Source organism: Myotis nattereri (genome assembly GCF_964212035.1).
Source record: "Myotis nattereri genome assembly, chromosome: 4".
Taxonomy (NCBI): Eukaryota; Metazoa; Chordata; class Mammalia; order Chiroptera; family Vespertilionidae; genus Myotis; species Myotis nattereri.
The window spans coordinates 90,193,930-90,206,986 of NC_138079.1; the positions used below are offsets into that span (position 1 = coordinate 90,193,930).

Sequence of the window (13,057 nt, forward strand, 5' to 3'; positions counted from 1 at the left end):
GTGGGGGATAAGGAAGTGGGTGATCTGGGGGATAAGGAAGTGGGTGATCTGGAGGATAAGGAAGTGGGTGATCTGGGAGATACGGAAGGGGGTGATCTGGAGGATAAGAAAGTGGGTGATCTGGAGGATAAGGAAGTGGGTGATCTGGAGGATAAGAAAGTGGGTGATCTGGAGGATAAGGAAGTGGGTGATCTGGGGGATACGGAAGGAGGTGATCTGGGGGATGAGGAAGGGGGTGATCTGGGGGATACAGAAGTGGGTGATCTGGGGGATATGGAAGTGGGTGATCTGGGGGACACGGAAGGGGGTGATCTGGGGGATACGGAAGTGGGTGATCTGGGGGATACGGAAGGGGGTGATCTGGGGGATATGGAAGTGGGTGATCTGGGGGATTAGGAAGTGGGTGATCTGGGGGATGAGGAAGGGGTGATCTGGGGGATTAGGAAGTGGGTGATCTGGGGGATTAGGAAGTGGGTGATCTGGGGGATAAGGAAGGGGGTGATCTGGGGGATAAGGAAGTGGGTGATCTGGGGGATTAGGAAGTGGGTGATCTGGGGGATGAGGAAGGGGTGATCTGGGGGATTAGGAAGTGGGTGATCTGGGGGATAAGGAAATGGGTGATCTGGAGGATAAGGAAGTGGGTGATCTGGAGGATAAGGAAGTGGGTGATCTGGGGGATAAGGGAGTGGGTGATCTGGGGGATAAGGAAATGGGTGATCTGGGGGATAAGGAAGTGGGTGATCTGGGGGATTAGGAAGTGGGTGATCTGGGGGATAAGGAAGTGGGTGATCTGGGGGATGAGGAAGGGGTGATCTGGGGGATAAGGAAGAACAGGGGAGGAGGGGAGGCTGGATCTGTGCTCACCCACCCCCTGGTTGAGAATGAATCGTGTAATGCTGGGTCCTGCTGCTGACAGCTCAGCTGCCACCCCTGAGAATATGGAAAAGGACTGTCTTCATCCGTTGGGGCCGCTTACAAAGTACTAGTAGCATAGACTGGGTGGTTTATAAACAACAAAGTTGTCTCTCACAGTTCTGGAGGCTGGGAGTCCAACATCAAGGCACCAGCAAATTCGGTGTCTGGCAAGGGCCACTTCCTCATTCAGAGACACTGTCCCCTCTGTGTGTCCTCAGATGGCAGAAGGGGCAAGGCCGTTCTCTGGGATCTTTGATAAGGTCACTAATCCCATTCATGAAGGCTCCACCCTCAGGATTTAGCCACCTCCCAAAGGCCCCATCCCCTAATACCATTGCATTGGGGGTTAGGATTCCAACATATGAACTTGAGAAAACATACTCAGTCCACTCAAGGACCCAGCGCCATGTCTCTTCTCCCCTAAGGCAAACTGCGGCAGCCGTGTTTAAGAGGAAAGGGAGCCTCCGCTGTGATGGGGAGCCCACAGAGGCCGAGGCCTTCCTGCAGCCAAGAGGGAGTGTGAGGGGCCCGCTGTTGAGGGCCATCTGGCAGGTCTTCCGCTCCACCTTCCTCCTGGGGACCCTCAGCCTTGTCATCAGTGACGTCTTCAGGTTCACTGTCCCCAAGCTCCTCAGGTGAGTTCAAGCCTTGGGTGCCTTGCTACAGTTGGTGGTCCTTGGGGCGGGGGGGAGGGGGGGGCGGAGGGGTGGGGCTTTAGCTCTCCTGCCTCCACCTAGACCTCTGCTCCAGGGAAGTGGAGGGTGGGCGAAAGGACACTGAGAAGGACCAAAGCAAATGAGAAGGTGACTGACCTTGGGGAGAGACAGTGAGTGACCACTAACCTGACTGTATCGGTTAGCTTTTGCTGCATAACAAAACACCCCAAAAGTGAAGGGCTTTAAACCACTTATTTACTTACGATAATGTGGTGAGCAATTCAGTTAGTGCACATGCACCCCAAGTCTGTTCAAATTTCCTTTTATAAGGATACCAATCATACCGAATGAAGGCTCACCGGGGCAGACTCACTTTAACTTATGCAGTTGCATTCCGAGGTGCTGGGGGTTCAGACTTCAACACAGGAATTGTGTGGGGTACAACTCAGCCCACCACAGGTGGGGATAAAAACGTCACTGCTCTTGAGCGGAGCTGCCGCAGCTCGCTTTGAACATTAGCATAGAGAGTGGGGAAATAATTACAGTCCCTTCTGAAAATAAAATCTGCCACACCAGCTGGTCCTCCACGACCTGGCCAGGCTTGGGCACAGGCAACACCCGCGGGTGCCTTCTCTCACCAGCTCTGCCTCCTCCCTCCTTCTCCCTCAAGCCTTTTCCTGGAGTTCATTGGCGATGCCACAGCCCCGGCCTGGAAGGGCTATCTGATTGCGGTGCTGATGTTCCTGGCCGCCTGCCTGCAAACGCTGTTCGAGCAGCAGCACATGTACAGACTCAAGGTGCTGCAGATAAGGCTGCGAACAGCCGTCACTGGCCTGGTGTACAGAAAGGTGAGCCGTGGGAGAGGCGCGGGCCTTTCCCTTCTCCTCATCCTGTCCTGACCTACATGCGGATGCTCCGGCCAGGAAAGCAGGAGGGGTCACGTCACTGAACTGTTGGTATCATCGGTGCCTGAAAACATATCCATTCCTCCGTTAATAGTTGCTTACCCTGCACTGGCACCTCCCTGGTTATTTCTCTAAGGCCCTGCATGATCTGACCCTAGGGCCTTTGTGACCTCATCACATCACATCATATGCCTCTTCGTCTCTTGCTCACCCGCTCCAGCCCAAACACAGTAAGCACCCTCCCACCCCAGGGCCTTTGCACTTGCTGTTACCGCTGCCTGGATAAACCTTTATGCAATCAACTCCCTCATGAGGATAAAGGACTAACCTTTGGTCAGTGCAGAAACTAGGTAATAGTGGACTGACAGCTACGTTACCAGGCAGCACGGCTTATGGTAAAAAATGAGCCCTGACCCATTGGGACATTGCATCTGACCCGGAAGTTCCGTTAGGAACTATGAACACCTGGTGGGAAGCCATAGCTCTGGGCTTCTCTCTGTGCAGTGACTCCTGTCCCTTTGGAGGACCCTGGAAGGACCCCCACAAGACTGATGCTATAAGAAACACTGGCTCCTGTGGGGTCTGGAGCGTCTGAGCCAGGGTGATGCTGCCCCCTGTGAGTCTCCTTCTCATACCCGAGCTGCCGCCTGAGGAAGGAGGCGGGTAAAGGGAACGGCTCCTCGGTGGCCACGAGGGTGGCTTTGATGCTGCCCTGCTGCTGTGTTTCAGACCCATGTCCCCTGAGCACACCGGAGCTACGCACGTGGGGCCGGGCCGGTCTTGTGAGTCCACGTGTTGAGTGAGGTGGATCGGAAAACAACCAAGGGCATTGCCCGTCCCACTCCCCACCCTGAGCGAGGAAGGCCTTCATCTCAGGGCGAGGCCAGACCCCTCACTCTCCTCTCTGAGCTGCTTTAGGAGCTGTGTCATCTTATTTTCCGCAGCTGGTGTTTTGTCTTTTTTCTGTTGTTTTGTTACTTCTCACCTGAGGACATTTTTCCCATTGATTTTTAGAGAGAGTGGAAGGGAGGGAGGAAGGGGTGAAGGAGAGAGAGAGAGAGAGAAACATAGATATGAGAGAGACACATCAATTGGTTGCCTCCTGCACTTGCCCCGACCGGGATCAGGGATCGACCTGCCCTTGACTGGAATGAAACCCTTAGATCAGCGGTTCTCAACCTGTGGGTCGCGACCCCTTTGGCGGTCAAACAACCCTTTCACAGGGGTGGCCTCAGACCATCCTGCATATCAGAAATTTACATGACGATTCATAACAGTAGCACCATTACAGTTATGAAGTAGCAACAAAAATAATTTTATGGTTGGGTCACAACAGGAGGAACTGTATTGAAAGGGCCAGAAGGTTGAGAACCACTGCCTTAGATGCAAGGCTGATGTTCTAACCACACTCCTACCTGCCAGGGCTACATCTAGTGTTTTGACATCTGGGGCTTTATTGATCCTGGAGGGGCTGCCAATTCCTAGAGAAAGTAAATGACTCACCTGAGAGCACACATTTAATATGCAAACCACTGAACCCGGAGCCCACCCCCTAACCCCCATGGATGGGGCTCTCACTTTCTGGGACACTCTCTCTACACACACACACCCTGCCCCATTCACTCCAGGGCCAGACCACTAGGCAGGGCTCCCACGCCCTCCAGAGCCTGCTGGGATTGTTGAAGGAAGCCAGCCCTCAGCCTGCTTGCCCTGCCGGGCCTTCCTTCCTGTGACAACCACAGTACAGGCTTCTGCCCGCCTCCCTCCACCCAACCTGGTGCTTCCCTGAGGGGCCCCTCCCAGGATGGCCACCCTCTCCTCTTGAGATCTAGGAGTATCAACACTATCTTGTCAATGACAGTCGTCTCCTGATGTGTGGCCCTTGACTTCCCTGAATAATAAAACCTGGATTTAAAACACTTCTTCGTGGCACTCGTCATAACTGCCATGAAGGAGAGAGCTATGGAAGTCTTGAGCTATGGAAGCCTTGACTTAATCGTGTTCCCCAGCTCAAACTCCACTCCCAGGGGAGCCAGCCCCATTCCCTCCATTGTCCACAGCTACATTCTCAGTACCCAGCTCAGTGTGAGGCACAGAGTAGGTGCTCAATAACGATTCAAAGACTTTGGGGAGAATTTCTACCCTCAGTCATTCCCAGTTTATTCCTTCACCCCCTCACTTCTTTCCTCATACATAACACTGAGCATTCAACAGGCAGGAAGGCGTCTGCTGTGGCCCCAGGGTTAGGGTGAATTTCCCGGCTGCCAGAGAAGCAGGTTGGTATCTGAGAGGCACATTAAATGCCTATTGAGCCCGGGTCATAACTTGCTCAGCCTGGATTCAAATCCTAGCCTAGTCACTTACAAGCTCTCCGACTTTGGGCAAGTTGGTCAATTTCTCTGTGCCTCAGTTTCCTAAGCTGTAAAATGGGGTTAGTAATTCTGTATGTCTTTGATTCTAGTCTCACTTTTTAAAAATACTTCTGAAATCAAGATGCCTTACGTCTTAATTGGCATTGATTTTTTTTGCTTAATGATACACAAACAGAGAGGGTTTTATGCATGGCATTTTAAACTGAAATAGGGCAGTACCTGCCCATGCAGTTGTGTAATGTGTTCATCACAGAAAATGGTGACACTGTGTATTGAACACAGTGCCTGCGACATGGTTAGCACTCAGCGAATGGCCACCACTGCCGTCACAAATCCAAGGTTTTCATGTATTTTGTGATGGACTATCATGGCTCCAACGCTTTAGGGATTTCAGAGTATTTTCCTCTTTGTCATCTCCCTGGATTCTCACAAAGGCCCTAGGACCGTGATGGCGAACCTATGACACGCAAACTCATTTTTTTGGTTGAATTTTCTTTGTTAAATGGCATTTAAATATATAAAATAAATATCAAAAATATGTCTTTGTTTTGCTATGGTTGCAAATATCAAAAAATTTCTATATGTGACACGGCACCAGAGGTAAGTTAGGGTTTTTCAAAATGCTGACACGCCGAGCTCAAAAGGTTTTGCCATCACACTGCCCTAGGAGGTTGGCTTAGGGATTTTTATTAGTTCACGTTAGAGATGAATGAACGGAGGCTCAGGTGCTGAAGGAATCTGCCTCAATTAGCCAGGATCAGTCTTAGACCCAGACCCCACCCCCCTCCCTGGGCCTGGGGCCTCTCTGCCTTCCCCCCACCCCCAACTGGACTTTCCCTCAGATTCAGGTCTCCTTCCTCCTGCCTTACCCAGGTCCTGGCTCTGTCCAGCGGCTCCAAAAAGACCAGCGCAGTTGGGGACGTGGTCAACCTGGTGTCTGTGGACGTGCAGCGGCTGACGGAGAGCGTCGTCTATGTCAATGGGCTGTGGCTGCCGCTGGTTTGGATCATCGTCTGCTTTGTTTATCTCTGGCAGGTGTGCTGGGCAGAGGGCGCTGGGATCTGAGCTGAATCCTACCCCCTCCTCCTCCTCCTCCTCCTTCTCTTCCTCCTCTTCCCTTATTCCTGTCTCCATCTGCACACTGGGCTAAAATGAGCAAAGTCTTAGACAAGGATGGCCTTTCCTTGACCTTGGGCAGGATGCTCATCCTCTCTGGGCCTCGGTTTCCTCATCTGTAAAATACTGATGATAATGACGACACTGACGCCTCTTGGGTACGCTATCGGGGTACCGGGGTAGCGAGGAGACAGGTTAAGCCTGCTTGAAGTTACCAGTAACACTGGCGCACCAGCACCAGCAGCAAAAAAGACAAAACATTTTAGGGGAAAGAATTTGCTACCTGGTTTTCAAAAACCATAAAGTGACCCCGTGGCAAAAAAAAATTTTTTAAATCAGTTTCTCGAACTTCCTTTCATCTAGTTTGTGGTATAAGATTTTCCTTCCTTCCTTCCTTCCTTCCTTCCTTCCTTCCTTCCTTCCTTCCTTCCTTCCTTCTTCCTTTTAATTAAAATCACAGACCTTGGAGTCAGACTGCCCGGGTTCAAAGCCTGCTTTTACTACTTGCCAGTTATAAACCTCGCACAAGGGACAGCCCGTCGGTGCCCCATTCCCTCGTCTGTAAGGTGAGAATCATAGTAAACAACAGTGCCCCTGGCCTTGATGTTGAGTCTGAACTGAGCTGATGCCTGTGCGCACTTAGACAGGGCCTGGCACACAGCTGTATTCTGCAGGCATCGGCTCATATTATTAATTATGCAAGGAGGCAGAGGTGGGGCAGTTCATCTGAAGATCTTCCTCCAGCTCGGCTCCAGGTGCAAGGTTCACACTCTTTTCTGTAAAGGACCAAACTGTAACTATTTTAGACGTTGGGTTCCATGTGGTCGCTCTCAAAACTATTCAACTCTGCCCTTCGAATGCCAAAGCGGCCACAGACAACACTAAGCAGGGAGGCAAGGCGGAGCTCCAGGGGGCCTGATTAGGAACACTGAAATTTGAATTTTGTGTAATTTTCACACATCCCTAAATATTATTTTTCTTTTCATTTTTTTCAACCACTTAAAAATGTAAAAACCATTACATTTTTTTTTAATTTTTATTTTTGTACAGCTCACAGGCTATACGAAAGCAAGTGGAGGGCCCTGGGCCATGTGCCATAGTTGGTAGGCCCCTGGGTGGGTGTACCAGTGGCATATTGGTTGTGAGTGTGGAATAGTCCCAAATGCCACCTACTGTGTGCTATCATCATTACTGGTCCCCTACTTCTGTTTCCACAGACCTGTAGGGCAGGGGCCAGAACCTTTCTGACTTGGTACCTGGTATTCCAGGCCTAGCACACAGTAGGTCCTTATCCAGTACACATAGGGCACTTCAAACAGTTCCTGATGTGCACTACATAGATGTTAGCTGTTATGATAGGAATATGGGGAGAGGGAGGAGGACACAGAGAAATACAAGGCAATTGAGTAGGCCCACCCATGACCCAAGTGAACCTACAGACAGCACACCCATCACTTCCTGGCCTACTCAGAGGATCACCCTGAGATCCTAGTTAAGGAGGGGTAGGCATTGAGGTGGCAATAGTTAGCATGTGTAGCATTTTTGCCAATTGATACCATTTTATCAGAGAGTGTTTGACCTTCTATTAACGTTTTAGCATTTTCCCAACACTGGCTCTGACGGCTGGCATTTGCCTTCTGGCACTTGTCTATTTAGCCACTCGGTGGCACTATTGCTACATAAATGAAACAAACTGGCTGGCTTGGTTGTCAGGGAGATTTCCAAAACTATTTTTTGGCTAATAGGAGAAACCAAGGCCCCCAGGCTTGAGTGAGGGTGAGGCTTGTCTAGAGAATGGGCCCAAATGACCTCAGAAGGAATCTCAAAAAAGTCACAGCCACTTACAGATCATTCCTTCTACTCCCCCCCCCCCGCCCCCCCATTTTCCCTGTGGAGAAACCAGAGCTGAAAGGGAACGCAACTGTCCCAAAGTCACAGAGCTGGGGGTGGGGGTGGGGACGGCCAGACAAAACACAGGTGTCCAGTTAAATATACATTTCAGATACACTGAATAATTTCTTAGTATAAGGATGCCCCAAATATTCCATGGGACCACCTTATACTAAAAACGTATTCACTCTGTATCTGAAATCCTCATGTAACCGGGCAGGTGTCCTCTATGTTTATTTGCTAAGTCTGGCAACCCTTGTGAAATGAAGACTCGGGTGATAATGGATTGTATGACTCGAGCACTTAGCTTATTTGTGGGCACAGCTCTATTCCCATTTCACAGATGAGGAAGCTGCTTCGTAGGGAGGGTAAGTCATGTGCGCAAGGCCGCACTGGTGAGTGTCAGAGTCAGGATTTGAACCCAAATCCCGATCCCAGAGGTCTGACTTCGCCATCCTGACCAGGCGCACCCCCCGCCCCCCTGCCCCCGTTGTGTGCAGTACGTCTTTTCTGCCTCCCTCATGTACAAGGTGTCTCCTTCTAGGTGTCTGTCCCATGATCCTGGTCTCCAGGACCCGCTAGCTGCCCTCACCAGACCCCCTGCCACCCCCCTGCCTTCAGAACCAAGTGTGAGCCTCCAGCCCCAGCCGCTGGTGCTGACCAGGTCCCTCTGAGTCTACAGCTGGGCTCCTGCAGGAATCCGTGACCTCCTCCCTCTGTCTCCAGCTTCTAGGACCCTCTGCCCTCACCGCCGTCACTGTCTTCCTGAGCCTCCTCCCTCTGAATTTCTTCATCACCAAGAAGAGGAACCACTATCAGGTCTGGTCATTGACAGGGAAATGGGAGGAGGGCCTGCAGGGGAGTGGGGGAGGGGTGCGGGCCTGGCATTGCCGGCCATGGTCTGAGCCTTTCAGCCACTCGGACCCGTGTCCCCACGGCCCCCATCTCGGTGGATGGCAGCTCTGTCCCTCCAGCATCCAGGCCACAAATAACTCCGGGCTGGTGTTGACGCCTCTCACTCACATCCCAGGAGTCAGCTCCTTTGGTTGAAATTGCATCCAGAATGTTCCTCCTCCATACCCAGGCTCTCCAATCCCACTGTCTCTCACCTAGGTCACTGCAGGGACCCCCCTGGTGGAGTCCCCACTTCCGGCCTCACCCCCACCTAGGCCTCTTCACACACCAGCCCTCCCATTTCCCTCAGAGTCAAAGCCAAGACCCTGCCGTGGCCCTCTGCCCCCTGTGAGGTGGCCTCATCACCTCCTGCCCCTTGCTCATGCCCTCCCTGGGATCCTCAAACCTGCCCAGTTCCTGCCACAGGGCCTTTGCACTGGCTGTGCTCTGTGCCTGAACACCCTCATCCCAGGGGTCAGGTCTCCTCCCTCCCCTCCCTGAAGTCTGGGCAGCCCCTCCCCCTCCTGCAGCTCAGCTCCGTGGCCTGTGCTGTTTCATTCCATAGCTCTCGTCACCTAACCTGCCATAGGACACACCTAGTTCTTCCATTTATTGTCTATCTGTTGTCCTAATGAAAGTTTCCCAGGAGTAGGGAATGCTCATTGATGCAGTCTCAGCATTTAGAATACGCTTGTCATTGGTGTCCAATACATTCTTGGAGCCCTAGCTGGTTTGGCTCAGTGGATAGAGCATCGGCCTGTGAACTGAAGGGTCCCGGGTTTGATTCTGGTCCAGGGCACATGGCCAGGGGTTGCGGGCTCAATCCCTAGTAGGGGACGTGCAGGAGGCAGCCGATTGATGATTTTCTCTCTCATCATTGATGTTTCTCTCTGTCTCTCTCCCTTCCTCTCTGAAATCAATAAAAATATATTAAAAAAATACATTCTTGGAAGCAAGGGGGGAGGGAGGAAGGAAGAAAGAAGGGAGGGAGGGAGGAAGAAGGAGGAAAAAAGGGAGGGAGGGAGGGAGGGAGGGAAGGTGTTGGATAGACTGTTTCTCCAATCTTCTGTCTCGCTTCCTCCAAGACATTGTCCACACAGCTGCCCCTCTGACGATGCCCCTCAAAGGTGAAACCCAGTGGCCCCACCTCCACTGCCTGCCCTCCTAGTCCCAGCATGATCCAGGCCACCTCTCCCTCTTAGTGTCCCCCCCCCACCCCCCCACCCCCACCCCCCGCCACACGCACACCCTCCTCTGACCTCACTGGATGTCCTCCAAGTCATGCTGTCCCCTCCATCTTCCCCTGCCCACCCACCCACCGTAGCTCATATGTCACCCCCACCTCCAGGAAGCCTTCCCGGTGGCACCGTGTCGGCCGGTTCAGGTCCCCGCCTCTGTTTCCAGCGCATCGGGGCCTCCTTGGTTATGGTGCAGCATCCCCTGTGATGAAGGCAGAAGCAGGGGGACAAAGGGAGATGACATGGTCCAGAGGAGATGACGGGGCTTGGGCCAGGACTGTGGGGACGCAGATGCGGAGAGGCAGACAGCTTGGGCCTGGTTTGAATCAGCAGGATTTGCTGAAGGGGCGGTGTGGCTGCCGGGAAGGAGAATTATAGACTTATCCCTGTGCTCTTCTCTCTCCCCCCTCTGGTCCCAGGAAGAGCAAATGAGGCAGAAGGACTCCCGGGCACGGCTCACCAGCTGCCTCCTCCGAAACATGAGGGCAGTCAAGTGCCACGGCTGGGAGGGGGCCTTTCTGGAGAGAGTCCTGCGCATCCGGGGCCAGGAGCTGGGCGCCCTGAGGACCTCCGGACTCCTCTTCTCTGTGTCTCTGGTGTCTTTCCAACTGTCCACGTTTCTGGTGACGTCACCCTGGTCTCCCTGCAGAGTGTGGGCTGGGGGGGGGGGGTGTTGGGGGAGGGAGATGAGGTAGGTGGAGCCCCGAATCCTGGAGCCTCTTTGCAGACCGCCCTTCCTGGATCCTGCTCTCACTCAGGGGTCCCTGCTGATTAGCAAATCAGTCAGATCATTCCCCGAATGCAGCAGCGTCTGGGAAGGCCTGTCGTTATCCTGAAAGTTCAAGTCTTCTGAAATTGACGCTTCTACTGCTGTGGGGAATTGGTGACAAGTGCAGGCAGCTGCAGAGATGGAACCCCAAGTTCACCCTGCTGCCCCCTGCTCCCCCCGCCCCCCCAACACACACTGGGCACAGTGCCTGTGCTGTCTTTTTCCAGTTGATTTCACAAATTCCTGCCAGATTAGCCTTCTGAAGCATGGCTTTTACTGCAGTCACGCCATTGCAGTCAAACCCACAATGACTCACTGCTGTGTCCAGAATAAAATTCAAACCATAAAACATTCAAGGCTGGTGACAAGTGGGCCTTAACCACTGTGTCCAGAAGGATCTAGAATCCCAGGGGCCATTTGCCAGGACACCAGATGTCATCCACACAATCAACACTCAGAACTGCAAGTGCCATCACTTAGAACCACGAGGGCTCCCCCAAAGGATCACTGAGTCACCATCACGACAAGTGACCGTGAAAGTGATCAACTCTGACTAAGCATCGCATAAGTCCCATCACACCAAGTGACTTCTAGAGCCAACACATCACCAGCATCTAGAACTGATCCGTCACACCAAGTGACTTCTAGAGCCAACACATCACCAGCCTCTAGAACTGAACCATCACACCAAATGACTTCTAGAGCCAACACATCACCAGCATCTAGAACTGATCCGTCACACCAAGTGGCATCTAGAGCCAACACATCACCAGCATCTAGAACTGAACCATCACACCAAGTGACTTCTAGAGCCAACACATCACCAGCATCTAGAACTGATCCGTCACACCAAGTGACTTCTAGAGCCAACACATCACCAGCATCTAGAACTGATCCGTCACACCAAGTGACTTCTAGAGCCAACACATCACCAGCATCTAGAACTGATCTGTCACACCAAGTGACTTCTAGAGCCAACACATCACCAGCATCTAGAACTGATCCGTCACACCAAGTGGCATCTAGAGCCAACACATCACCAGCATCTAGAACTGATCCGTCACACCAAGTGGCTTCTAGAACCAACACTTCACCAGCATCTAGAACTGAACCGTCACACCAAGTGGCATCTAGAGCCAACACATCACCAGCCTCTAGAACTGAACTGTCACACCAAGTGAATTCTAGAGCCAACACATCACCAGCATCTAGAACTGAGCTGTCACACCAAGCGACTTCTAGAACCAATACTTCACCAGCCTCTAGAACTGAACCATCTACCAAGTGACGTCTAGAACCACAAATGCCACTGATACCTAGAGCCCTCAAGTGCTGCCGATACTACTTTCACAGACTTGCTATTTTCCAAGGGTTTCTCGAATCACAAGTCCCACCCACATCTGGAACCACAAACTTCTACACGATGGAGAATGGTGGTATCCCCCAATGCCTGGAATCCAGAGTTTCTGATACCTACTGGCAATGGGGCTGTGTACGCACTCCCTTCATCAGTAGCAGAATTTGGGGGGAGATCCGCGTTTAGGGGCCATATGGACCCCTGGAGAGGCCACAGCTGGCATAGGTGTCCCTGGCCACACTCATGGAAGCTCATGCCACCCCCTGTGTCTCACCCAGGTGGCACTGGTGGTGTTTACTGTCCATACTCTGGTGACCGAGGAGAATGCCATGGACGCCGAGAAAGCCTTTGTGACCCTCACGGTTCTCAACATCCTCAACAAGGCCCAGGCTTTCCTGCCCTTTTCCATCCACTCCGTTGTCCAGGTGAGGCAGGGGGAGGGAGGCGGCTTGGAGGAGCCTTGCAGGGGTGTGCCCGGTCTCCATGCTCCCACCATCCATGGAGGAGGAGGAGGAGGAGGAGGAGGAGGAGGAGGAGGAGGAGGAGAGGGAGTGAGAAAGGGGATGAATCAGAGCAGCAAACAGGGAGGGAAGGGGCAGAGGCTACCGCAGAAGGTGTCAGCAGACATCCTCAAAATACACAGCCTCACCAATCCAGCAATCTCACATGCTTGGATTCATTTCGGTTCCCTTTTTACACAAAGCAATTTTATCTTATTTCTCTTCTTTACGGACTCTACTCATGTTGTGCCTCCTTGGGGGTGATGAAAAGGAGACAGCAGTTGCCTGGCTGAACCATCCCCCTTTATTTATTTATTTATTTATTTATTTATTTATTTATTTAATCTTCACCCAAGGATATTTTTCCATTGTTTTAGAGATTGGAAGAGAGAGAGAAAGACAGAGAGAAATATTGATGTGAGAGAAACACATTGATTGGTTGTCT

At 52.2% G+C, this 13,057-nt stretch overlaps 1 protein-coding gene across 2 annotated transcripts in view; it reads left to right on the forward strand.

Moving 5' to 3' along the window:
* Nucleotides 1–13,057, forward strand: part of ABCC6 (ATP binding cassette subfamily C member 6) — a gene marked incomplete at both ends in the record, with an annotated part of 50,972 nt that overhangs the window by 13,440 nt on the left and 24,475 nt on the right. For both annotated transcript variants that reach the window (XM_081089609.1, XM_081089610.1), the window contains 6 exons: nt 1,341–1,550; nt 2,242–2,419; nt 5,722–5,883; nt 8,581–8,673; nt 10,406–10,609; nt 12,391–12,537. In XM_081089609.1, the coding sequence (XP_080945735.1) occupies nt 1,341–1,550; nt 2,242–2,419; nt 5,722–5,883; nt 8,581–8,673; nt 10,406–10,609; nt 12,391–12,537 (994 nt within the window). The remainder of the gene's footprint in view (nt 1–1,340; nt 1,551–2,241; nt 2,420–5,721; nt 5,884–8,580; nt 8,674–10,405; nt 10,610–12,390; nt 12,538–13,057) is intronic.